Source organism: Lethenteron reissneri, chromosome 53, assembly GCF_015708825.2.
Source record: "Lethenteron reissneri isolate LAM-NWPU_2019-01 chromosome 53, ASM1570882v1, whole genome shotgun sequence".
In the NCBI taxonomy this organism is placed as follows: domain Eukaryota; kingdom Metazoa; phylum Chordata; class Hyperoartia; order Petromyzontiformes; family Petromyzontidae; genus Lethenteron; species Lethenteron reissneri.
The window spans coordinates 4,391,250-4,418,652 of NC_083831.1; the positions used below are offsets into that span (position 1 = coordinate 4,391,250).

Consider the following 27,403-nt stretch of genomic DNA (forward strand, 5'->3'; position numbering starts at 1 on the left):
TTTTGTTGTTGTTGTCTTCGTTGTAGTTGTTGTCGTTGTAGTTGTTGTTGTCAATGGCGGACGGTTGTGTCACCCGTTTGTTGACGCCCACCTCGAGCCACGTGATTGGCCGCGCGCGCCACAACTGCCGCCAGCCAATCAGCGCTCGCGATGCTGCGGCGTTGCCCCACGGCGTGTTTGTACCACCCACCCATCCACCCACCTCTCATCTCTCATCTCCGCAAAAGCCTCCATCAGTCTCTCCACTGCTGCACGGCGTTTCTCTCTCTCTCTCATCATCATCCTCTTCTTCCTCTCCCCTCCTCCTTCTCCTCCTCCTGCTGCCTTCTCGCTCTTCTCAAACCCACACCCACCCACCCCACCCCACGCTTTGCTCCACACGTCTCGAAATCAAATAGAATTGTAGCCAAGCCGGGCGTTGTGGTTGTTTGGTTTATTATTTAGTTGGTAGTGGGTGGGTGGGTGTTCGTGTTCGTCGCTCACAAGTCGGGCCCGTTGCAAGTCACCGGCCCTGTCGACCTTCTCCTGCACCCGGTGAGTTTTTAAATGACCTGGGCTGCGTGCGTTGGTGGGGGTGTGGGTGGTAGTAGGTGGTGGGGTGAGTGGTGGTGGTGGTGGTGGTGGTTGTGGTGGTGGTGTGGGTGGTGGGTGGTGGTGGTGTAGGTGGTGGTAGGTGGTGTGGGTGGTGGTGGTGGTGGGTGGTTGTGGTGGGTGGTGGTGTGGATGGTAGTGGTGGGGTGGGTGGTAGTGGTGATGGTGTGGGTGCTGTGGGTGGTGGGTGTGGGTGGTGGTGTGGGGGGTGGGTGGTGGTGGTGTGAGTGGTGTGGTAGGTGGTGTGGGTGGTGGGTGGTGGTGGTGTGGGTGGTGGTGGTGGTGGTAGGTGGTGGATGGTGGGGTGGGTGGTTGTTGTGGGTGGTGGTGGTGGTAGGTGGTGGATGGTGGGGTGGGTGGTTGTTGTGGGTGGTGGTGGTGGGGTGAGTGGTTGTGGTTGGTGGTGGTGGGTGGTGGTGTGGGTGGGTGGTGGTGGTGATGGTGGTGATGGGTGGTGGTGGGGGTGGGGGTGGTAGGTGTGGTAGGTGGTGGTGTGGGTGGTGGGTGGTAGGTGGTGGTGTGGGTGGGTGGTGGTGGTGTGGGTGGGTGGTGGTGGTGGTGGTAGGTGGTGGTGTTTTATTTTCTTACCACGTGTCAGTGTCACCGCTACCGCCGATTACGGCCCTGGGCATTCTTCCCCTAAGGTCAACTCGGGCCTCGAAATGAGTCTTCTTGGTGCGGTGTGGAGGAAACCTCGCCACTGGGGAGACAAAGGCGGTCGGGCGTGGTGGCCCCCCACCCACCCACATAGTGGCCACCCACCCACACACCCACATAGTTGCTGCTCGCTAACAGCACGTGCCCCCCACCCCAACAGTCTGTGAAGGCCTCACAAGGAGGAGGAGATTTGTCACCGTGGTGCAAAGCCGTAATTATAATATATATTAGGGGGAACATCCCCCCCCCCCCAATATTCAAATATGCTCAAAATGCCCCCCCCCCCCAATATTTTGCTATAAAAAAATAATTGCGATGCTATGTAAATCAAAACAATTTGCTGAACCTTGGCCACAATAACTGGACTTGTCTTCATATGAATCAATACATAGATTTCTGTTTATACGGTTGTGGTTATGGTTGTACTTTATTAACCCCTAGTCTCTGCCATTACATACAATGAAACAAGAAATGGTAAAGTCAAAATAGAACAATGTGATACAATACACCATTAGACATTTCGATTTAAAGCTTTCGTGACTGCAGGGATTCATCTTCTTGGTTCTTTCGGTAAAGTCACGTAGAAGGGAAGTAATAAAATAATATTATTTTATAATGTTTTATTTGTATTATTTGATTACTTCCCTTCTACGTGACTTTACCGAAAGAACCAAGAAGACCATTAGACATTATTGTTAAAAAATAAATTAAAAGTCAAACCCACGTGTTGATGAATTTTTTAAAATATTTTAGGCAGGAAATTTGTTTTCAAATTCAGATATTTTTCTGGGTTGGGACCCCCCCAGACCCCTTGAATATTTGGGCCCCCCCCAAATGTTGATTTCACGGCTAGGTCCTTGGTGTGTCAACTCTGTGTGTGGAGGAGCGGTGGGTAAGTGGTTAGCGCACCGCCATGCGTTCCATTCCCACCGTTCACGACCCACCAACACCGGGTGACGAATTCATCTGAACCGGTCCTGGGCCTCCCCTAGGTGGACTCGGCCAGCAATGCTGTGCCGGCATTAATAGGTGCTCTCTAACAACACTTGCCCCGACAGTCTGTGAAGGCTACACGGGAGGAAGATCCCTTGACCTTCTGTAGGAGATGGAGCGACGGAATCTGTGTTGTGTAAGGAGGTGGGGGGTGGTGGTGTAGAGAATGAATTTTAGTGCCCCGGTGGGTCGCGATTGACGGCGGGATTTGGCAGAGCGAGGACTGATGGAGGGGGGGGAGGTGGAACGTCGGCGTGCGACGTGGAGACGGAGCGATGAAAAGCCCCGACTTGGTTCCGAGTCGGAGCGGTGCATCGGTCAAGTTGGTGGGGGCTGGGCACGGGGCGGGGGAGAGTTGGGTCGAGCAGTGGATTGAGCATGGCCGATGATGATGACGACGTTGCTAGCAAATGGCTTGAGGGTTAAATCACGGTCGGCGTGCTGATGATGATGCTGATGATGATGCTGCTGCTGATGATGATGATGCTGCTGATGATGATGATCATGCTGCTGCTGCTGATGATGATGATCATGCTGCTGCTGATGATGATGATCATGCTGCTGCTGATGATGATGATCATGCTGCTGATGATGCTGATGATGATGCTGATGATGATGCTGATGATGATGATGATGCTGATGATGATTCTGCTGATGATGCTGATGCTGCTGCTGCTGCTTATGATGCTGCTGATGCTGATGATGCTGCTGCTGATGATGCTGCTGATGATGATTATTGATCGGTGATGGCGCTGATGGTTTGGGGTGGCTGTGATTTTGATCAAACAATGTCTCGTGCTGAATCACGATCGTAGTCTCGTGGGTCATTATCGATCCACTGCTGGATGAAGGCCCCCCTCCCCCCCCAAACAACCCCAACAAGAACAACAAAGACGTCGTAATCTCTCACGATCCTGCGATCTCACGTCATCCCCTCCACCCCCACGCCCTGTACGCACGCGAGCTGATTCCAATCGCTCCGTCTCTCCCCCTGGGTTGTCCCTCGGTTGTTCGAGACAACGTCACGGGCAGCAGCAACAGCAACAACAACAACCGCCACTAGAGTTGTACTGCACTCTCAATGCTCCGACGTATTTGGAGATGTGTGGTCAAATCACGTAACCCAGTAACGGATTATCCTCGTTGCACAAGCAGCTGCATGTGTAGCAGCTGCATGTGTAGTAGCTGCATGTCTAGCTACTACACGTGTAGTAGCTGCATGTGTGGTAGTAGCTGCATGTGTAGTATCTACGGGCCCCGCACTTTAAAGGGCCCCGCGCTAAATGCTTTCAAGCTATCAATTCCGTTTCAGTGATTCTGCATTTTCATAGTAGAGGTTGTTTTTTGGGGGTTAGATCGCGTAAATATATGAATGTGTCGTTAAACCCGCCACCACCCGATACAGCCAACTAGTAAGGGTTGTCACGTAAACAGAACGTGGCCAATTCGTCACTAGTACAGCACTAGTGTGTAGTGTATAGTGCAGTGTAAAGTGCAGTGTATTGTAGTGGAGTGTATAGTAGTGGAGTGTATAGTAGTGGAGTGTTTAGTAGTGGAGTGTATAGTAGTGGAGTGTATTGTAGTGTCTAGTGTAGTGTATAGTAGTGGAGTGTATAGTGGAGTGTATAGTAGTGTAGTGTATAGTGTAGTGTATAGTGTAGTATACTAGTACAGCACTAACCGGTGTGTTGGAGAGTCAAGCCACGACATTTACGAACTGAGCACGATGTTTCGCCAGTAATTACAACCAGCTTCATCAGGCGACAGCCAGATTTGTGGACCGCTACATGTGGACCGCTACAAATCGGGTGGTGGGGGGTTTTAACGACACGTTTCTATATTTACGCGATCTAACCCCAAAAAACAACCTCTATTATGGCTGATATTGGTCGTGAAAGCGTACGTGTTAAACTGATTCTGCACTTGCTCTCTTACTATAGTACTATACCGCCTTGAACTTTTACGAACGACTGGGCGTTTAAGGTGAGCGATTTGTCGTATTATCTGGCCATATAGCAAATGAAAAAATACAATTACTTTACTGTGCAAGTTACAATTTTATGTGTTTTAATATTTTTGTTTCTAATTTAGGGCTCCTTTATAACATTTCCTACAGGCCCCCACACTAGCTTAGACCGGCACTGACGCCTGCTCCAGAGGTCGCAACCGGGTACCCGATATCCTTACCCTACCCGATGCCCGGCTACCCGTACCTGACCGGGTACGGGTAGCCGTTTGCGACCCTGGTGTGCCGGGTACGGGTACGGGTAGGCCATGAGTCACTGGTGAGTCACCGTTTGTCACTCATTTCCCAACGTCTTGTCTCTTCTCACAATTCAAGTGCCTAGAATCAACCCACCTGCGCCTGCAACATGGCTTCATCCCAGAGGTCGCAATCGGGTACCCGATACACGTACCCGGTCGGGTACCCGGCCGGGTACGGGTAGCCGGGTATCAGGTAGGGTACTGGTACGGGTACCCGATTGCGACCCTGGTGCGGCCGGGTACGGGTAAGGAATCAAAACCCGTTTGCGACCTCTGGCCTGCTCCCCCCCCCCTGCCTCGGATCTGCGCACATTGCCGTGGCGGGGAGAAAGGAAGGAAGTCATCCAACAGCGGTATTGACACACACGGCTGTACAAGTGCCGCATGAAGTTTTCTTTTAAGACAAGATAAGACGCGACGGTGTGGACGGACGTTCTGGCCCCGGCGTCAACAAAGTTATTACAAATATATATATTTTTTAAATTCTCCCCGACCGTTTATTGCAGTTTTGACAAGTGCTGTTTGTTGCTGGCAGGTTCTGGGGCCGGTGCTAGGCGAGTGTTTTAGAAGCCAACAAAAAATATCGGGTGATGCAAAGGCAAAGATCCCCCGTATAGCCTTAACAGATTGTTGGGGCAAGTGCTGTGAGCGAGCACCTACGAAGGGGTGGGTGGCCAACACCACGCCCGACCACATTTGTCTCGCACCAGGTACTCATTTGAGGCTAAGTCGACCCAGGGAAGGCCCAGGAACGGTTTAAATAATCGTCACCGGTGTTGGCCTTGAGAGGGAATCGAACTCGGGTCGCCGGGTTCGTAGCGCAGCGCGCTAATCGCTAAACCACCGCTCCCCACGGGTGACGCACACACCGGATTGTAAGACGTACCCCACAACTTTGTTTTTGCGTTAGAATACAGGAAGGGGGTGTGGAGTGGGGATAGTGCGTCTTTGTTATCTGGCTAGTCCGCTACACACGTGTTGTGGCAGGTGCGGAATGCCATGGATATGGTCTATCTACGAAGCCAGTGGTCCTCAACCGTGGGTACACTGGCCCCCGTGGGGGTGTGTGAGTTGATTTATAAATGTGTGAAATTATATCGTACGCGAGAATCATTACGTACTATACACTACACCATACAATACATCTTAATACACTACACTATACACTACACACTATACACTACACACTATACACTACACACTATACACTACACACTATACACTACACACTATACACTACACACTATACACTACACTATACACTACACCGGTGGTTCTCAACCAGGGGTACGTTGCAATGGGGTACGTGAGGTGATTTCTAAACGTGTGAAATTCTATACACTGAAGTCATTGGTGAAACACATTCCTGCGGAGGGAGCTGGTAGGAACGTTGGGTTGCTCGGTCAATGGCCAGGGTCAACGGCAGCGTGGTGTATTCCGCAAATATGGCCGACTGTGAGGGCGGGCACAAGCCGGCGTGAGTAGGTTAAACGTTGAGTTTTATAAGGGCACCACGGGGTGACCAGCCCCTCCCCACCCAGCCCCACCCAGCCCCACCCTCCCCACCCAGCCCCACCCCTCCCAGCCCCACCCCTCCCAGCCCCACCCTCCCCACACAGCCCCTCCCCACCCTTCCCACCCAGCCCCTCCCCACCCTCCCCTCTCCACACCAGCCCCACCCCTCCCATTTTTGAATGCACGACGGACGGACACAATAATCCCTTGTGGCCTGGTGGAACCAGGTGGTTCCTACCAGTATAATCACGTATGAATCTGCCTTGTGCTGAGGGTCTGTGTTTAGACGGTGCCACTCGCCCATTAGGCAAACTCGACTCTTTCAGAATGTTACGGACACTGCACACGACTTGTCACTTTGAAGGTAATGTTTATTACTCGTGGATAAGCTGCCTTTCCTGTACTTTGCACTCCTATCCGTTTTGTTTGTTGTTGCAACTTTCTGACCGACCCACTTCTGGGCATCTGTGAAAAAGTGCTTCATAGCTCATCGGATTTCTCCAGGATATATATTCTGATTCTGAAGAGCTTGCTGCGGTTTTCATACTCTTCTCACAATCCTATCATAATTAATAATAATAGTTTACATTACTCGGAGCACTTAGAGTAATATGGCTTTTTTTACGTAATAAAAGGCCAAGATAATATTTTACGTGAGGTCTTTTTATATATTCTCTAAGATTTACAGAATATTATGGTGAAATAATTGCATTAATAGCACAAATTGAAAATTTCGAGAAATTGTATTTATTTCGATTTACAGCTTTCGTGACTGCAGGGATTCATCTTCTTGGTTCTTTCGGTAAAGTCACGTAGAATGGATATAATTAAAATAAAACCTAATAAAATAATTCTCACGACGTTTCGGCCACAACGCGAGCAGCCGTCCGCGGGTGAAGAACGCGCACACACAGAGACTCTGTCTTCTCGACAGACCTGTTCTTCACCTGAGGACGGCTGCTTGCGTTGTGGCCGAAACTTCGTGAGAATTATTTTATTAGGTTTTATTTTTATTATTTCCATTCTACGTGACTTTACCGAAAGAACCAAGAAAATTGTATTTAATTGAACGTAGCCAACCGTGCTAATCGGAGTTGCGGGGGAAGTAGCAACAAACTAAAAACACACAAAGCAGTTATAAATAAAATAGTTTTCAATCTAGATGTAAAAGCCCATAGCTCCAGTGGCTTCCTAATATCGGAAGGAAGAGCGTTCCGGACGGCCGCAGAAGCGCATCTGAAAGCGCCGCGCGATGCGGCGGTGACCGTCTTTGTTCGACGGCAGCAGCCAAGGGACGCCGCTGCGAAGATGACGGAAGTTAAATTTCGATGTAAAGCTTTCGTGACTGCAGGGATTCATCTTCTTGGTTCTTTCGGTAAAGTCACGTAGAAGGGAAGTAAGAAAATAATAAAAATAAAACATAATAAAACAATTCTCACGACGTTTCGGCCACAACGCAAGCAGCCGTCCTCAGGTGAAAACCAGGTCCGTCGAGGCGACAGAGTCTGAATGAAACAGTACACGAGCTTGGAGCATATATATAAGCTGGGCGCATTGACAAAGGAATTTGCATATCAAAAGGAATTTTAGCATATTTATGGGAAATGCAGGAATGTGATTAGTACTGCATATGCATGTGCATTATGCAGGATTAACAGCATCAAAGGGAGCTGCAGTTACTGCTGCTGCAGTTGCTGCTGCTGCTGCAGTTGCTGCTGCTGCTGCAGTTGCTGCTGCTGCTGCTGCAGTTTCTGCTGCTGCTGCAGTTGCTGCTGCTGCTGCACTTGCTGCTGCTGCTGCACTTGCTGCTGCTGCTGCAGTTGCTGCCTTATCCATTTTAATATATAGTGTTATATTAAAATGGATAAGGCAGCAACTGCAGCAGCAGCAGCAACTGCAGCAGCAGTAACTGCAGCTCCCTTTGATGCTGTTAATCCTGCAAAATTCACATGCATATGCAGTACTAATCACATTCCTGCATTTCCCATAAATATGCTACATTCCTTTTGATATGCAAATTCCTTTGTCAATGCGCCCAGCTTATATATATGCTCCAAGCTCGTGTGCTGTTTCATTCAGACTCTGTCGCCTCGACGGACCTGGTTTTCACCTGAGGACGGCTGCTTGCGTTGTGGCCGAAACGTCGTGAGAATAGTTTTATTGTGTTTAATTTTTATTATTTTATTACTTCCCTTCTACGTGACTTTACCGAAAGAACCAAGAAGATGACGAACGAAGTTCATTCGCCCGATGGTTTATGCTCCTTAACGAGATAAGCAAGGTGATCGTGGTTAATTTGTGGCAAGCACTCGTGTGTGTGCGCGTGTAATGTGTTGTGTTCTGTCAGTGCACCCGGAAATGCACCCAGTCTTATGAGATCTTGGAAGCTAAGCAGGGTTGCGCTCCTGAACGTGATTCGGACGGGGCGACCACCGGCTACAAACAAACAGCCTGCGAGAAGACTTGCAGAGGCTATTTTGTTTGGCAGCAGAGTGCTGTGCGGAGAACACATTCCTGCGGAGGGAGCTGGTAGGAACGTTGGGTTGCTCGGTCAATGGCCAGGGTCAACGGCGGCGTGGTGTATTCCGCAAATATGCCCGACTGTGAGGGCGGGCACAAGCCGGCGTGAGTAGATTAGATGTTGAGTTTCATAAGGGCACCACGGGGTGACCAGCCCCTCCCCACCCAGCCCCCCCCCCTCCCAACCCCCACCCAGCCCCTCCCAACCCCCACCCAGCCCCTCCCTACCCCACCCTCCCCCTCCCCACCCAGCCCTCCCCTCTCCACCCAGCCCCACCCCTCCCAATTTTGGACGCACGACGGACAGACGGACACAATAATCCCCTGTGGGCTGGTGTAACCAGGAGATTCCTACCAGTAAATCCACCCTCGTAACCTGCATCCAGTAGTGGATTGGCAAAGGGCGGGTAGGTGTATGCAGATTAGCAAATTGGAGCATTAGTCGTAATAATAGGGTTTTCCCCTTTTTTCTGGCAACAAAACAAACCTTTTTACAAGGATTCATGTCTGCATTAACCACAATACTTGCGGTCAAAATGCAAACAAAAAACACACTATGATAATATATGCATTGTCCTTGAAACTGATTGGTCCACACCAAGGGACGGCTTTCTTTTGAGCCTCGACCCTATTGGTGCTCGACCAGAGGACACCAAAAGGCGTCCAGCTCAAAGACAATGCTGCACTATCAAAGTAATGAGGGCTCGGGGTGAGCATCTACATCATTAGACCTCCTTTGCCTCCTAGACCCAGTGATGGAAATTCCACATTCCCATGGAATTAGCACGTTAGCTACGATGATTAAATAATCTGATTAACAAAGCGGCATCGCCAAACAAATTGGGGTTTGCAGCTTGTTCCGGTAATCAAATACAGTACTTAATGGGGACATGTTTACACACAGCTATATTTTGGAATGGCGTTATGGTTTCACGTGTTTTTACTTGTGTTTATGTTTGTGTATATCCGCTTAAACATAACACTGGTCAACAAGAAAAACATTTTTTTCTGGCCTGGACTTTTGCAGCTGTTTTAGACTAATTTCAGGGTGCCGATTCCAAATCTGATCTCAGATTTGCTCTATCACATCTCATTTTATGCTATCGGCATACCACATTGTCATTGATTTTACCCGAAATTAACTCTTGTCACTTATGATGGAAAGTTGTTGCGAGTCGGTGACTGCTTTAGTGTTAAAATATGGTGCTGTATTTTTAGGATAGTGTGTTTATAATATAATTTTATGTAGATATCCACATTTATTTAATATTTTTCTTCTGCAGTTTTTATTGAAAATGCAACATTTGATATCTCAAAAACCTGATGTGATAGACAAAAACTGATGTCAGATTTGTAATCAGCACCCCAAAATTACCTTACAACCGTTGGAATACCTTATGCCAGAAAAAGTGTGACCAGTGTTATCAGTCGGAACTGTCCTTATTTAATACGCACCCCCAGTTTTTACTTCGAAATACATGAGGAAATAAGTATGTTGACCAGTGTCATCACTTATCATCATCGTCAGCTATGATCAATCTGCTGCTGGACAGAGACCACGGCTGTGCCGGAGTCGTCTCTTTCTTCGTTCCGCCGTGCAACAATTCACCTGGCGGCCGCGTGCGAGCCAATTTTACTGCTCCGTCTCCACCTTGGACGTAACTCTCGATGTCCATGCTCCAGAGGTCGCAAACGGGTTTTGATTCCTTACCCGTACCCGGCCGCACCAGGGTCGCAAACGGGTACCCGTACCCGGCCGGGTACGGGTAGCCGGGTATCGGGTAGGGTACGGGTATCGGGTACCCGGTTGCGACCTCTGCCATGCTCCCAAATGAACGTCGATGGTGACGCGAGAGGCCTCGCTGTGGCGCTGGCCGCAACGCATCTTTTTAAAAAAAGTTTCGGTGGCAATTGTGACTGGGCTGTTAAAATTGGCGCTCAATCGCCGCGTCACTTCTCGTTCGGGGCGGTGTGGCCGAACGGGGAACCTCTTCGCACATTTTAAACGGACGCGGCCAACGGGGTGTCGTAGTGCACATTTGTGAAAGACGTTGCCACCCCCCCCACCCCCCACCGTGCTTTGCGTTATTCCATGCCAAGCTAATTCGGTAGATGCACGTCATAGCAACCGGCTCACGGGGGAGGCTATTTTAAATACCCTTAAATCCCCACCCGGGCCTTATGCCGGTGGTTGCTAAGTCAGTACTCTTAGGTTTTTTCGGTAAAGTCACGTAGGTAAATAATAAAATTAAAAGTTAATATAAGTAATAATGGAAATAAAATAATAAATCACGACGTTTCGGAGGCAACACAAGTCTCCGTCATCAGGTGGGACCGTCACAGCTAAAATTACTACATCAAGCTGTGACGGTCCCACCTGATGACGGAGACTTGTGTTGCCTCCGAAACGTCATTATTTATTATTTTATTTTATTTCCATTGTTACTTTTATTAACTTTTAATTTTATTTTTTACCTACGTGACTTTACCGAAAAATCTAAGAGTATGAATCCTTGCAGTCACGAAAGCTTCAAATCTGGTAAGTCAGTCCCACCCTGATGTTAATCGGAACTGGCCATGGCCTATGCGGTAGGCTGCAGAAGGGAAAGTGCAGTAACAAAAATAATCTATCGTTGGACTACGCTTCTCATGCCCCGGCGTCTATGCTTTCCTGCCTTCACCAACCCGCACTGACCAGCATGGTGATGCGTGGTTAAATAAGACAAAGATCGCCCAGATAGCCTTAGCAGACTGTTGGGGCAAGTGCTGTTAGCGAACACCTATGAAGTCCGGAACGGTGCACAAGGGGGTGGGTGGCCAGCACCACGCCCGACCACATTTGCCTCCCCAGTGGCGATGTTTATGCACCGCACCAGGTATTAATTTGAGGCCAAGTCGACCTAAGGGCAGGCCAAAACCAGTTCAGATAATCGTCACCGGTGTTAGCCTTAGCCGGAGTCGAACCCGGGTCGCCGGGTTCGTAGCGCAGCGCGTTAGCCGCTGGACCACCACTCTCCACGTGGTTAAATAACAACACTCATGGCACGCTCGGTGTAGGGAGGCCCTCATCCAACAGTGGATGTACAAGAGGGTCGTACGTGCAAGTAATAATCCGCTTCTGGCCGCAAGCAGTTTACTGACCAGCGTGGTGAGCTATGGTCAGACGTTAACCCCCCATAATTGACATTGGGCAGAAAGGCCTTCATCCGGCAGTGGATGGACAGAACTGTAAGTTGTCGGAGCTGAATTTATCGCTCGACTTTCCCAAGGGCTGCTAAGCTGGCTTGGAGTATGGATTTCCGGCACAAGGCGTTGTCACTACAGGACACGTTACTGCCATTCCCTATATTTATGTAATCTTATGAACAGGTTTATCGGAATATAAGGTTCAGTGTGGACAAAATCAGGTGATATGGACGTGGCGTAACACAATAATTCCTGCAACAGCATTTTCCAATGAATCGGCTAACAAATCAAGCAGTGTTTTCTTATCCGTGAAGTAATGGTCCTGTTTAAATCGCACCTATAGACTGGCAGGCCCAATTCTGAAGTTTGCTGCAGCTCTGGTTGGATTCCTGGTCATCACCCCCTCAACTATTCAGCCACGCCGCTAGGACCTGCTTTAATCTCGTGCGGCTGACCAGAATTTTATCCCAGGAGCTCACGGATGCCGGCCGAGTGTTCTGACGCTGAGCCGAGTTTGTTTACACGTTCCTTGTTTCATCGCACAGGTCGTTGACCGCTTTAAGGAGCTTTGCGTGTACGGGTCACCTAGCGATTATCACACTCACCGCTGAGCCTCTCTGCGAGGTGGTAGGGGGGGGGCAGTATTTACACTCTCGCTAGCACCTGGTCCGGGCCGTGGAGGTGTACCAAAGTTATACCGCCGCCTAATGTGCGGTGTTGGTGCCAGTCGCACAGTAGACGCGCATTCCAGAGGTCGCTGGTCCGATCTTGGGCCGGCAGTTTAAAACAATGATCACCTTGTCCGATGTTCCCACCACCCCTCCCCCGCGGTTTAAATGTGTGCCACCGCAGTCCGTGCAGTCACGTGTGCGGTGGGGTGAAGTCTGGTCACTCCAGCCTCTCTTCGAAGACGTGCCCAGCTACCACCAGCAGCGTGGTAGTTGAAAGGTTCTCCTCAACGTTTCTTCAATGCCCCTGTGTGTGTCCACCCAGCAGTACACGTGTGTAGGGACATGACGTCACTGCTGTGTTGGCTCTGTATGGGTGCTGTAGGCGGGTGTCACGGAGGTCGTGTCAGGCCGTGACACTCTGCGTGAACCCAACAGGACGCGTGACCGGACAAAGGGGGGCGAGGGGCTCCAGGGGGGAGCTTGGGGGCAGAGGTCACAAACGGGTTTTGATTCCTTACCCGTACCCGTACCCGGCCGGACCAGGGTCGCAAACGGGTACCCGTACCCGGCCGGGTACGGATAGCCGGGTTTCGGGTAGGGTACGGGTATCGGGTACCCGGTTGCGACCTCTGCTTGGGGGTCACGTGGTTGGGGGCCCGGACCTTCCTGAAGGATCGAGAAGAGGGGCGTGGCCTGGGGTGGAGCCGGCCACGCCACGGGAGTTATGAGCGGGCGTGAACAGGGAGTTGGGCTGTTCAACCCTGGGATGAAGACGCCATCGGCGGTCCTCGAGTCTCCGATCGTCGTTGGTGACCAGGCAGCCCGTCACCTGCCTTGGTCACGCTGTGTAGTACTCCCCGAGTGTTAGGGAGGTTCGGGACACCGCCTTGTGTATAGTGTTCACGTTGGTTGTTGTGCGTTAAAAATAGTGTTGCCTCCGAGTTGAGTGCGCGCCTCAATTGAACCCACTACACACGGGTTACGCTGCAGCTAGCCGATGTGCAGGTTGTGTGTGGTGGGGTAGAGAGTGGGTGTACTCTCGCGTTACACCAAGATATCTGGTCGGCATGGAAGAGTTGATAAACAAAAATACCTCTAAGAAGGGGCTCTGTAGAGCTCCCTCGAGTGGGTTGCTACGGTGGCTAGGAGATGTTAACGACCTCGCCTGGTGTACAGGAGGTCGTGGGTTCGATCCCGACCCTGACACCTGCTGTATATTTGGAGTTTGCATGGTGGAGAGATGTTAACTACCTCGCTTGGTGTACAGGAGGTCGTGGGTTCGATCCTCACCCTGACACCTGCTGTTTATGTGGAGTTTGCATGGTGACGAGATGTTAACTACCTCGCCTGGTGTACAGGAGGTCGTGGGTTCGATCCCGACCCTGACACCTGCTGTATATTTGGAGTTTGCATGGTGGAGAGATGTTAACTACCTCGCCTGGTGTACAGCAGGCCGTGGGTTCGATCCCGACCCTGACGCCTGCTGTATATTTCTAGTTTGCATGGTGGAGAGATGTTAACTACCTCACCTGGTGTACAGGAGGTCGTGGGTTCGATCCCGACCCTGACACCTGCTGTATATTTGGAGTTTGCATGGTGTAGAGATGTTAACTACCTCGCCTGGTGTACAGGAGGGCGTGGGTTCGATCCCGACCCTGACACCTGTTGTATATTTGGAGTTTTCATGGTGGAGAGATGTTAACTACCTCGCCTGGTGTACAGGAGGTCGTGGGTTCGATCCCGACCCTGACACCTGTTGTATATTTGGAGTTTGCATGGTGGAGAGATGTTAACTACCTCACCTGGTGTACAGGAGGCCGTGGGTTCGATCCCGACCCTGACACCTGCTGTATATTTGGAGTTTGCATGGTGACGAGATGTTAACTACCTCACCTGGTATTCAGGAGGTCGTGGGTTCGATCCCGACCCTGACACCTGCTGTATATTTGGAGTTTTCATGGGGGAGAGATGTTAACTACCTCACCTGGTATTCAGGAGGTCGTGGGTTCGATCCCGACCCTGACACCTGCTGTATATTTGGAGTTTGCATGGTGGAGAGATGTTAACTACCTCGCCTGGTGTACAGCAGGCCGTGGGTTCGATCCCGACCCTGACACCTGTTGTATATTTGGAGTTTGCATGGTGGAGAGATGTTAACTATCTCGCCTGGTGTACAGGAGGCCATGGGTTCGATCCCGACCCTGACACCTGCTGCTGTATATTTGGAGTTTTCATGGTGGAGAGATGTTAACTACCTCACCTGGTATTCAGGAGGTCGTGGGTTCGATCCCGACCCTGACACCTGCTGTATATTTGGAGTTTGCATGGTGGAGACATGTTAACTACCTCGCCTGGTGTACAGCAGGCCGTGGGTTCGATCCCGACCCTGACACCTGTTGTATATTTGGAGTTTGCATGGTGGAGAGATGTTAACTATCTCGCCTGGTGTACAGGAGGCCATGGGTTCGATCCCGACCCTGACACCTGCTGCTGTATATTTGGAGTTTTCATGGTGGAGAGATGTTAACTACCTCGCCTGGTGTACAGGAGGTCATGGGTTCGATCCCGACCCTGACACCTGCTGTATATTTGGAGTTTGCATGGTGGAGAGATGTTAACTACCTCGCCTGGTGTACAGGAGGCCGTGGGTTCGATCCCGACCCTGACACCTGCTGTATATTTGGAGTTTGCATGGTGGAGAGATGTTAACTACCTCGCCTGGTGTACAGCAGGCCGTGGGTTCGATCCTGACCCTGACACCTGCTGTATGTTTGGAGTTTTCATGGTGGAGAGATGTTAACTACCTCGCCTGGTGTACAGGAGGCCGTGGGTTCGATCCCGACCCTGACACCTGTTGTATATTTGGAGTTTGCATGGTGACGAGATGTTCACTACCTCGCCTGGTGTACAGGAGGCCGTGGGTTCAATCCTGACGACACCCACTGTATATTTGGAGTTTGCATGGTGGAGAGATGTTAACTACCTCGCCTGGTGTACAGGAGGCCGTGGGTTCGATCCCGACCCTGACACCTGCTGTATATTTTGAGTTTGTATGGTGGAGAGATGTTAACTACCTCGCCTGGTGTACAGGAGGTCGTGGGTTCGATCCCGACACCTTATATTTGGAGTTTGAATGTTCTCCCCCGTGGTCGCGTAGATTTGCCCTGGAGAGGGCCTCTCCGGAGCCAGTGGAGGCCCTCGCGCCAGCAACGGCATGAGCAGGAAATTGCAGGGCTGCACCTTTGCCATCCTATCACCTTCCCCAATCCTTTCACCTTCCCCGTCGAAGGTGAAGTGGGCTTTAAATATCTCGCGTGGTTTTTCTGCGGCGGTATGAAACAGTGCCATTGTCGTCGCCTGAATCTTTAATGTGTAATGATACATTATAATGACGACGAAGGCTTTCCCATGCCACGTCCAGTCGCATGTGGGTTGTTTGACCGTACTTTAGCATGTTGGTCCGTGCAGGATGATTTACGAAGGGGGTGGTGGGGTGGGTGCACAGTACCAGTGAGGTGCGGTCCAATTGTGACCACGTTTGACTCGATGGTTTCGGGAAGCCCTTATTTATCCAGCAGTGTGTTGACAAAAAGTGTAGGTGTACACATGTCACACGGGACACGAACGAATAATTAAAAAAAAATTGGCCCGGAGTGAGTTGAGCTTGCTTCGGCTTGATGTCGAGAAACCCAATTTTTAAATCCTTTTATTAAGTTCACTTGCTTGCTTACGACCGTGCAAATCTTCCGGTCGTTTTTTAACCCACTTCCCGTGATCCAATCGAGCTGGCATTTTGCACACAGACTCGTGCGTGACAATGTATTTTCCTGAAAAATTTTTTTCCAAAATGTTACACTTTTTAGGAAAAAATTAATTATATTTAATTACCAATTGCTTAATGGTGGCAGCCATTCATCTGACCCATAGGTGACAGCCATCTCAAGCCAGAGGACGAGAGGACTCGAGCCGCCACGCATATTAAGGATTTATAGTGAAAAACTTTCTTTTTACGGGTTAATTTTTTAAAATTATTTCCACACGGCAGATAAAAAACACACACACCTGGAAGTTTTCATACGAGTTTTGGCCTTTTTAATGTAGGTGATGTTGACACACTTGAGCATTTTGACAAGATGATGTCGCAAGGGTGTGGTGGTCAGCACACTGGACTTGTAATCCAGAGGTCGTCGGTTTAATCTCCCAGCACGGCAGTTAAACGTTTGTTCAATCCCCCTGTGTGTTCCTTCCGGCAGTATAAATGGGTTACACTGCAGTTAGTCTATCTGCAGGTTGTGTTTGGTGGGGTAAAGTGTGTGTCAAGGCCGTAATACTAATATATTGGGGGGGACACATCTATCGTGCTGTGTTGACACATCTTTCGTGCTGTGTTGATACAGCTTTCGTGCTGCGATGGATCCACCTGAAGACGGAAGCTTGTGTTGCCTCCGAAACGTCGTGATTTTTTTATTTTTTTTATTTTACTTTCATTAATTTAAAATTTTTACCTACGTGACCTTACCGGAAAAAACCTAAGAATATGAATCCTTGCAGTCACGAAAGCTTCAAATCTAGAAACAATGCGGTATTACCGGGGCCGGAGTGGCGCGCCGTGTGTTTCTCGACGTTGCATCAGTTCGGCCAAGAAGTCGGCGACGGGGTTTCTACAAGAGGGGGGGAAGGCGATGAGGGAAATAACCGCGTCAGAATCGTCCACAAATAGACGTGCCAAGTTTAGAGTGTCGGTATCTGTGCCCCCCCCGACTCAAACGATGCAATGGGTGTGCACTCGTCTTTCATCGCTGTAGGAAGTTCTTGAGCCAGTTGTCAACATTCCACGTTCCCATGGCAGGGATTCGAGTCTCTCATTTGGATGCCAGCAGTTTCAATGTTTCGATTTAAAGCTTTCGTGACTGCAGGGATTCATCTTCTTGGTTCTTTCGGTAAAGTCACGTAGAAGGGAAATAATAAAATAATAAAAATAAAACATTTGTATTTTATTATGTTTTATTTTTATTATTTTATTATTTCCCTTCTACGTGACTTTACCGAAAGAACCAAGAAGACTTTCAATGTTGTTGAAAGGAGTGGTTTTTCTATTTTCTCGGGGGTAATGGGCCAAGTCGAATGCCGCCCTCGGTCTAGGATTCGAACTTTGACCAGCCCATTTGTGAGCCGGTTGATCTTATCAGTCAAACTCTCGCCTCAATGAGATAGCAGCTCTTACAATTGCCATATTCTCTGGATTCTAATGCTCTCGAAAGCAAGACCCACCCAAACCTTGTGCCCCGGTGTCAAGAAAGTTGGGCACACCTCGTGACGCGCACATTCGCTTACCGAATTATAAGAACCAACTTTTGTTTTCAAATACAAGTTCAGAAAGGGCATCTTATAATCCAGGGAATATGGGATTTCGCAATCAATAACGAACCTATTTGAACATTAAATCACTTCTGGGACACTGTGTGACCTGTGAACCAGTGGTTAGTTTCATGCAGTCGATAAGCCAATCAATGATATGGAAGTGTAGATTGTATGAAAGCTGGCTTTTGAATATTGTAATGAAAGGCGTCTTTCAATCAATCTTTCTCTTACGTGCCAATATCGCCCTCAATAAAGTCGGCATCGGTGCACAACTTTGTCAATCAACTGCTGGATGAAGGACTCCTCCACGCAGCGTCGGTGTTGGGGATTGTTTGACCATACTTGACGCTGGTCAGGACTGATTCAGATGATCGCTCCCCAGGAACCGTCCACTGGCCGCTGGTCTCGCAGCTCATTGAGATATCCGCTGCGTCACTGCTACCCATCTGCCGCCTCTTGGAATCATGCGAGCTCGTTGTTGTACAGTTTGTCGCATGAACCGACGGCTATGATTCGAAAGGTTGCGGCCGGTTTTTTTCCGGCAACAACGAAGTCGTTGGCGAATGGCGCCGTTGACATTTTAAAGCGATATTTTGTTCACACGCAACTTGGCGGCGACGCGGAGATTGGAGGGTGACATGAGAAGCGGGTCGGTTCCGCCTCCCCCCGTACCTTTCGGGTTTCCTCAATACGGTGGAACCTCGGTATACGTCGTCAATTCGTTCCAGAAGGTGGGAGGACTTATACCGAAAATGACGTAGACACCAAACGAAATTTTCCCGTAAGAAATAAAGGCAAAGGAAATCATCCATTCCAGAGGAAAAGAAATTATATTTTACGTGGCATATTATACATTAATGGGGTTGTATAAAATAATTTAGACACTAATTACTAAAATGCATACTGAAGCCACGTGACCAGCGCTGCTGCCAGCTGTGCTGGTCACGTGGCGTGCCTCGACCCGGGGCTCCACCCTCCATGGGGGCAGCCCCCCCCCGCCCCCCGCCCCCCTCCCCCACATCCCCCCCCCCCCACGTCCCCCACCCCTCTCGCTTTGTTTCAGTCGTGACCGGGCATACGCGGGTCCTGTACGCGACTCATCCCGACCCATACAAGTTCAAGCAAACGCGTCGTATCCCAAGCAAGACGTCGTATCCCAAGACGGTTTTTTTTTTCGAAAAAACACGACGTATACCAAATTCAACGTATTTCAAAGCGGTCGTATACCGAGGTTCCACTGTACTGGTTTCTGGAAGATCGCGTTGGCGAGCCTGTCGCTTGGCCATCCACGAGTAATCTATTCCTGGGTCATCAAAAATAGTTTCTGAATAATGTCCGAAAAGATCCATCCAAGCGTGAGCTATTCATGTCTGGCGTGGATTTGTTTCGGGTAACTGGTCAGTTATTCCTTGGAAGAAATGTTAGTCGCAAGAGTAAAAGTGTTAAAGTACGGGCAGACCTCGCCGAACGCGTGGGGGTTGCGTTCCCGGAATATTCCGTGTTGGGCAAAGTCTTACAGTCGACAAACAGTAGAGACCTCATGATGGGAACAACAGGGATTGCGTTCCTGGGTCTGAAATTATCACCACCACCTCCTTTGTTCAACTTATTCTACACCCCGATCTCCACCCTTGTCATTGTAACTAAAGGATGCTGGGTCGCTCTCCATTTCTTGTGTGTGTGTGTGCGTGTACATTCCTTATTTTTCTATTTCATCTCCAACGCAAAAGCCTCGCCCCCCTCCCCCCGTGGCACTCTCTCGCCCCCTACGCTGTCGCTTGAGTGTTGATGACTCGCCATCTCGGCCTCCGTGTGACTAACGTTCTCAACGATTGGACGGCTATATGCGTTGCGCGTGTTACATTTTTTTCTGTGGTAATGTAACATTATAATGTAACATCACGGATGAAAGCATACTGAAAAAAAGACAAAGATCCCCCGTATAGCCTGCAATAGACTGTAGGGGCAAGTGCTGTTAGCGAGCACCTATGAAGGCCGGCACGGCACACGAGGTGTTGGGTGACCAACACCATGCCCGGCCGCCTTTGTCTCCATAGTGGCGATGTTTAAAAATCATACCAGGTACTCATTTGAGGCTGAGTCGACCTAGGGGAGGCCCAGGACTGGTTCATATAATGCTTACTGGTGTTAGCCGTGAGCGGCAATCGAACCCAGGTCCCCAGGTTTGTAGCGTAGCGCGCTAACCATTTCACTACTACTCCCCACACAAAAAAAACACACACAGTCGATGCACTCACACGCAACTGTTTCCAGAAAACCGATACCTCATTCGGTACACCGTGCAGAGCCGAAGCACGTTTATGTATGTCTCTACGTTGAACGTATTTCGCGCCGTACGTAGCCAACCGTGCTAATGATTTAATTTAACACGCGGTTGATAAAGCCACGTTGGGTAAGGTTTGCCTGTACACGCTGGTGACCTGGCATATTGCAAGGTTTAGTTCACTCCCGGTTAAGGGCAGGGGTTAACCGATCTCATAATCACTTTCCCGAGGTTGACATGAAATACGTATTGCTATGTGGGGGGTGGTATGGGAGTCAACGGTGGCTGTGCAATGGAGAGAATGCACCCCCCGCCATAGAAATGTGGAATTTATATTCTTAGGTTTTTTCGGTAAAGTCACGTAGGTAAAACATAAAAATTAATAAAAGTAAAATAAAAATCACGACGTTTCGGAGGCAACACAAGCTTCCGTCTTCAGGTGGAACAGTCACAGCCACGACAGCTGTATCAAGTAACTTTACCGAAAAAACCTAAGAATATGAATCCTTGCAGTCACGAAAGCTTCAAATCTAGAATTAATGTGGAATTTACACCATTTAGCTCAGGGCTGTAAAGATAGTATTTGTTGCATCACTGCTCATTTGGATAGGAAATGAAAAAAAATAAAGCACTTGGGCCTCACTTTTTTTTCCTGTGCAGTAGTTTATCATTCAAAGAATACTTATTTATTTTATTGCAGTGGTTGGCAACAGAGATGATTGTGTATTCTGTTGTTTGCAGGCCCAGTGTAACTTACTGGGCCTGTGAATATTTGAAGAGTCGTCACGATTGTTTGTTCCGTCTCATTTGTGGCACCTGCCGTGCGCGTGCATCATCTGTCTCTTATTTGTTCAACGAGCCTCGAGGTACGGTAACATATAATTTGAATATGCACAAGTCGTGGATAATATCATCGGTTTCAGATGCGCGATCCTGTGTGTGCGTGTGTGGTGTGAGTAGTGGGGAGCGGTAGTGTAGTGGTTAACGCGCTGCGCTATGGACCTGGCGACCCGAGTCCGATTTCCCGCTCATGGCCAACACCGGTGACGATTATTTAAACGGATCTTGGACCTTTCTCCTAGGTCGACTCGGCCTCAATTGTGTACCTGGTGCGGTGTGTAAACATCGCCACTGGGGAGACAAAGGCGGGCGGGCGTGGTGCTGGGCACCCACCCCCTCGTGTGCCGTGCCGGCCTTCATAGGTGCTCGCTAACAGCACTTGCCCCTACAGTCTGTTAAGGCTATACGGGGGGGGGGGGATCTTTAACTTTTGGTGTGAATGAAAGGGGCTCTACTGGGTGGTGCTTTAGAGAGACCCCTGTAGTGCGTATTTGGCCTACTCTTCCATGCTGGCCCTGTCTCTATGAGGAAGAGGTGGCAGTACTCGCGCTAATCACATATGAATTCGTCTATTTTTTTTCTGGGTCACAGAGGCTTTCATCCTGCAGTGGATGCATCGTACCCCACCATACGCGACCTGCCGCTCGACTGTTTGCTGTTTATCGGTTTTTAATTATTGTTCTTTTAATGAGTGTCTTGTTCTGTACCTTGAGCTTGCCTCACCATTCCCTCCCTCCTTTTTTTGATCAGAAGAAACCAACAAATGTTGTAATTTGGCACTTTGCTTTGTCCGTCATGTCGTTTTTTTTTAATTCTTGGCTTTTACATCCTTTTTTTAAGTAAGTAGGAACATTTGATATTGCGCACTCTTACAAGTCCAGCCCATCACCAATGCGCACTGATCACACGTTGAAGGAGGCTCTCTGAAACAACAACAACAACACCGTTTTGAGTCTGTTGCGGAACCGGCTCAGACTCGGTGAAGGTTCCCGAACATGAGCTTGGTCGTGTATTCCAGGTCTTTAAGCCGCAGACCCCGAAACTGCTCTGGCCATATCGTACACACACACACTGCGCTAACCCCTGTACACACACACACACACTGCGCTAACCCCTGTACACACACACACTGCTGTACACACACACACACACTGCACGCACCCCTGTACACACACACACACACTGCACGCACCCCTGTACACACACACTGCACGCACCCCTGTACACACACACACACACTGCACGCACCCCTGTACACAGACACACACACTGCACGCACCCCTGTACACACACTGCACGCACCCCTGTACACACACACACACACTGCACGCACCCCTGTACACACACACACACACTGCACGCACCCCTGTACACACACACACACTGCACGCACCCCTGTACACACACACACACTGCACGCACCCCTGTACACACACACACACTGCACGCACCCCTGTACACACACACACACTGCACGCACCCCTGTACACACACACACACACACTGCACGCACCCCTGTACACACACACACACACTGCACGCACCCCTGTACACACACACAAACACTGCACGCACCCCTGTACACACACACACACACACTGCGCTAACCCCTGTACACACACACACTGCACGCACCCCTGTACACACACACAAACACTGCACGCACCCCTGTACACACACACACACACTGCGCTAACCCCTGTACACACACACACACACTGCGCTAACCCCTGTACACACACACTGCGCTAACCCCTGTACACACACACACAGGTTTAACGCAGCCAGTACAGCAGCAGGTCGCCGCGAGCCTCGGATCGTAGTCGGAGTCGATTTTGGTCTGTTGAAGCCGCTACGCACTGATCGGCGAGATAGGACGGAGCACAAGAAATGACATTTACCCGCGTAACATGAATTTGATTGTGTTTGTGTTCACAGACGCGCAACCCTCCCCGCCGTAGTCGGGTTTGCCGATCGCGAGCGCCGGCCGGGCCGTCGCGATGGACACCGACTCGCAGACGATGGCGCTCGCCTACTTCCTGAGCTTCATGGTCTTCTCGGCCGTCTCCATCTCGCTCGTGTCGGCCTTCTCCATGCGCCAGAAGCCCTACGTCGGGCTGACTCGCCGGCACAGCCCGTCCCTGACGGAGCTCAAGGCCGGCGTCGGCGCCGGCGGCGGCGGCGTCGGCGGCAGCGGCAAGCAGCGCCGACGGAAGGAGCGTCGGCGCAACAAGCGTGCCGAGAAGCGCAACGGGGGCCGCCCGGTTGGCGAGGGCCGCCGCAGCGGGAGCCCCACGGCCAGCGAGGCCTCCGACTCGTCGCCGTCGTCTTCGTCGTCGTCGTCCGCCGGCGACCTGGAGGACGCGGTCGCCTTCTTGGGCTCGCGCACCGCCAACGTCATCAACCCCGCGCCGATCAACGCCGTCGCCGTGCCGCAGCCCGGCGGCCGCGCGGCGGCCAAACGGCAGCGGGCCGCCAACAGCAGTGCCAACGGCACGGCGGCGCCAGCGGTCGCGCAGGGCAAGAAGAAGAAACCGAACCACGGCGGGAAGAACAAGCGCGGCGATTCCAACGCGTCGCCTGATTTGCCTGCGCTGGCGGCGGTTGGCGGCGGCGGCGACGGCGGCGGTGGCACTCGTTTTGCCGGGGAGCTGCCAGATTCCGGCAGAGCCAGCGCCGGTTCCTCGGTGCAGGCTGGGAAGTCCCCCGATTCCACCAAGGCGGCGGCGGCGGCAAAGGAAGCGGTGGGCACCGGCGCTTCGGCCAAGAAGGCTGCGGCCACGGCCAGGGTGACGGCTACCAATGGAGCAACAACTCCCGTCGCTCAAGCGCCAGCGGCAAAGCCGTCGGCAACCGGCAAGGCTTCGGCGAACCACGAGATGGCGAAAGCGGTTCCCAAAGCCAAGGGTCCGGCTGCTAAAGATGTTTCCTCCTCCATTACCGCCACCACCACGAAGGCCGCCACCTACGACGTCACCAAAGCGCCGGCTGTGAGCGCCGCCCCGGCGCCGGCCAAGGTCCCGGTTCCGGTTTCTGCGGAGAAGGCGAACGGAGAGGGACGAGCGTCTGCAGAGTTAGGCGACGCCACCGTGGGGCCTCAGAGTGGCTCGCCGCTTAACAAGCGCGGCAGGAAGCAGCTGCAGCGGCAGCGGCAGCAGGAGCAGCAGCAGCAGCAGTTGCAGGAAGCATTGATCGCGCCGCAACTGGCGCAGGAAGCGATGGCGACGTTCTCTACCTCGTCGTCGTCGTCGTCGTCCTCCTCGTCGAAGCAGCTTCCCTCGAGCTCCTCTTCCTCGTCGTCCCCCGTGCCATCGTCCAAATCGTCATCCAAGTCTCACTCTCCGCAGCGAGAGGTCGTCACCGCCGTGACCGCTGCCGCTGCTCCGCCTGCGATGCCGTTGGCAGCGCCGGCCGACGGAGTGGCCGGGAAGGGCGCGTCCCGACCGCCGCTGCAGGAGGAGGAGCCCGTGGCCCCAGCAAATGAGGATGAGGAGGTGGAGGAGGAGGCCTCGGGCCTGCCGGGCGACAATGCCGGGCTCGGCAAGAGGAGCAGGAGGAGGAGGAAGGGAAAGGGGAGGCAGGATGTCGGCAGCGATGGGATTGTCGGTGAGTTCTTCTACGTGCGTGAGGCTAGCGCGGTGGGTAAACGTGGGAGTTGATGCCATCGGTCAAACTTCTTGGTTCTTTCGGTAAAGTCACGTAGAATGAAAATAATAAAATAATAAAAATAAAACATAACAAAATAATTCTCACGACGTTTCGGCCACAACTCAAGCAGCCGTCCTCAGGTGAAGAACAGGTCTGTCGAGAAGACAGAGTCTGAATAATGACTCACCCCCTCCAACCCAGTTTAAATAGACGCTCCAAGCCTGGGGTGAGTCATTCAGATTGTCTTCTCGACAGACCTGGTCTTCATCTGAGGACGGTTGCTTGAAACGTCGTGAGAATTATTTTATAATGTTTTATTTTTATTATTTTATTATTTCCATTCTACGTGACTTTACCGAAAGAACCAAGCAGATGAATCCCTGCAGTCAAGAAAGCTTTAAATCGAAATCGGTCAAACTGTTAAGACGAGTAAGTGAAAGCTTCAAATCTAGAACGAGTAAGTGGGTTTTGGGTTTGGGCAGACAAAGATCCCCCGTATAGCCTGCAATAGACTGTAGGGGCAAGTGCTGTTAGCGAGAAGCATCTATGAAGGCCGGTCCTGCGACACACATGGGAGTGTGGGTGGTCAACGCCACGCCCGGCCGCCTTTGTCTCCCCAGTGGTGATGAGCACACCAGGTACCCAAATGAGTACATGGGGGTTGGGGGGGGTACGTGGGGGGGGGGGGTGGGGGGAGAGGGCAATGTATGAAACTCGCCACCATTGTTTGTATCCAACTTTATTATTTCCTAACCTCCCATGAATTTCCGCAGCTGACGAAGAGAACACGGATGTGTGCAAGAGCCTCTTCTCGGCTATCAAGAGCGCAGTGGCGCTGCCCGACGAGGAGACGGGCAACCTCGTGGGCATCCTCATGCACTTCATCAGAGCGGGCATCAGCCAGGACACCTTGCTGGAGGTGAGGTCGCCCCCCCCGGCGGGTACGAGAGAGCCATTCGGGAAGTACGAGTTGGGGGGGGTGGGGGGGGGTGACCGGACAGCTCGATTTATGCTGGAGAAATCAGATGAGCTGTAAAGCTCTTTTTCACAAGAAGGAAAATAATAAAATAAAATAAATTAAACATTATAAAATAATTCTCACGACGTTTCGGCCACAACGCAAGCAGCCATCTTCAGGTGGAGAACAGGTCTGTCGAGAAGGCAGAGTCTGAATATAAATAGTCGCTCCAAGCCTGGGGCGTGCCATTCAGACTCTGCCTTCTCGACAGACCTGTTCTCCACCTGAAGATGGCTGCTTGCGTTGTGGCCGAAACGTCGTGAGAATTATTTTATAATGTTTTATTTTTATTATTTTATTACTTCCCTTCTACGTGACTTTACCGAAAGAACCAAGAAGATGAATCCCTGCAGTCACGAAAGCTTTAAATCGAAACTTTTTTTCACAGATATCCAGTCGGGGCAGGTTAGAAAAAAAATATCTTATGATTATTTTACCAGGTAAAGCCCACTGAGATAAATTAGCTTCTTTTTCAGACGCGACCTGGCTATCAATAACAATAGCTCAACAAATTGGCTTATCACGTGGCATTTCAGAGCAGCCAAATGCTTTAAGCGCATGTTCATAAATGTGGAGGGGAAAACCGGAGGACCCAGAGAAAAATCCACGCGACCACGGGGAGAGAGAGGCACGTAAACTCCAAATATGCAGCAGGCATCAGGGTCTGGAGCAAACCCATGACCTCCTGTATTCCAGGCCAGGGAGTTAACATCTCTCCTCCAACGTGATGCCCCTGAGCCAGAGGTCGCAACCGGGCACCCGATACCTGTACCCTACCCGATACCCGGCTACCCGTACCCGACTGGGTACGGGTACCCGTTTGCGACCCTGGTGCGGCCGGGTACGGGTAGGCCGTGAGTCACTGGTGAGTAGCCGTTTGTCACTCATTTCGGGTAGGGTACGGGTAGGGAACGGCTACCCGTACCCGACCAGGTACGGGTACCCATTTGCGACCCTGGTGCGGCCAGGTACGGGTAAGGAATCAAAACCCGTTTTCGACCTCTGCCCTGAGCGCTGGGCTCCACCCCGAACTCCTGGGGTCACAATTCAGGCAAGCCGCCTGTCGTGACGAATCGGAGATATCAGGCCTCGTGGGTTGATGGCCTCTCAGCCTGGTCACGAATGACCGCACACACGCAAACCAAAAACTTAAATTGGCAAAATTGCAGCCCTGACAGTTTTGTAAATGAATAAAGCAGAGGTCACATGAAGGGGTCTCGGGTTGTTGCTCTGTGATCTCCGCTTCCGCGGACCGTTCTTTAACACGGAGGGTTGCACTGCTACGTCGGAGATCTGATAAAATTATGTGCGGGGGAGGTGGGTGGAAATAATACACCTGAAGTGATTACTGGGTAGGTGTTAGCGGTTGTGCAGTACAGTCCGATGTGCTTTAAGGGTTGTATCGCGCACTGCTTGGCACGTTGTCCGACGTTTCGCCCCACGCTTTGCTGCGACACTTGGAGCAAAGCGCCGGGATACGGTGTCACACACCAAACGGTGCAACAAAACACAACATAGAACCGCTCTTCCCCGCGAAACTACACAGCCTTAATGAACATCAAACAAACACATCTTTAATTAACCCCTTTGCTGCACAACCCCCTCTGCGCTAACCCCTGTACACACACACACTGCACGCACACCTGTACACACACACACACACTGCGCTAACCCCTGTGTACACACACACACTGCACGCACCCTATACACACACACACACTGCCCACACCCCTGTACACACATACACTGCGCTAACCCCTGTACACACACACTCTGCACACACCCCTGTACACACACACTCTGCACACACCCCTGTACACACACACACTGTACACACCCCTGTACACACACACT

The 27,403-nt window shown here is 51.0% G+C and overlaps 1 protein-coding gene across 3 annotated transcripts in view; it reads left to right on the forward strand.

Moving 5' to 3' along the window:
* Window positions 1–156: 156 nt before the first annotated feature.
* The window catches only part of LOC133356254 (ribosome-binding protein 1-like), a 66,338-nt gene continuing 39,091 nt past the window's right edge, over window positions 157–27,403 (forward strand). For all 3 annotated transcript variants that reach the window (XM_061573647.1, XM_061573648.1, XM_061573649.1), the window contains exons 1-3: window positions 157–534; window positions 22,822–24,489; window positions 25,305–25,450. In XM_061573647.1, the coding sequence (XP_061429631.1) occupies window positions 22,884–24,489; window positions 25,305–25,450 (1,752 nt within the window). In that variant the 5' untranslated portion in view covers window positions 157–534; window positions 22,822–22,883. The remainder of the gene's footprint in view (window positions 535–22,821; window positions 24,490–25,304; window positions 25,451–27,403) is intronic.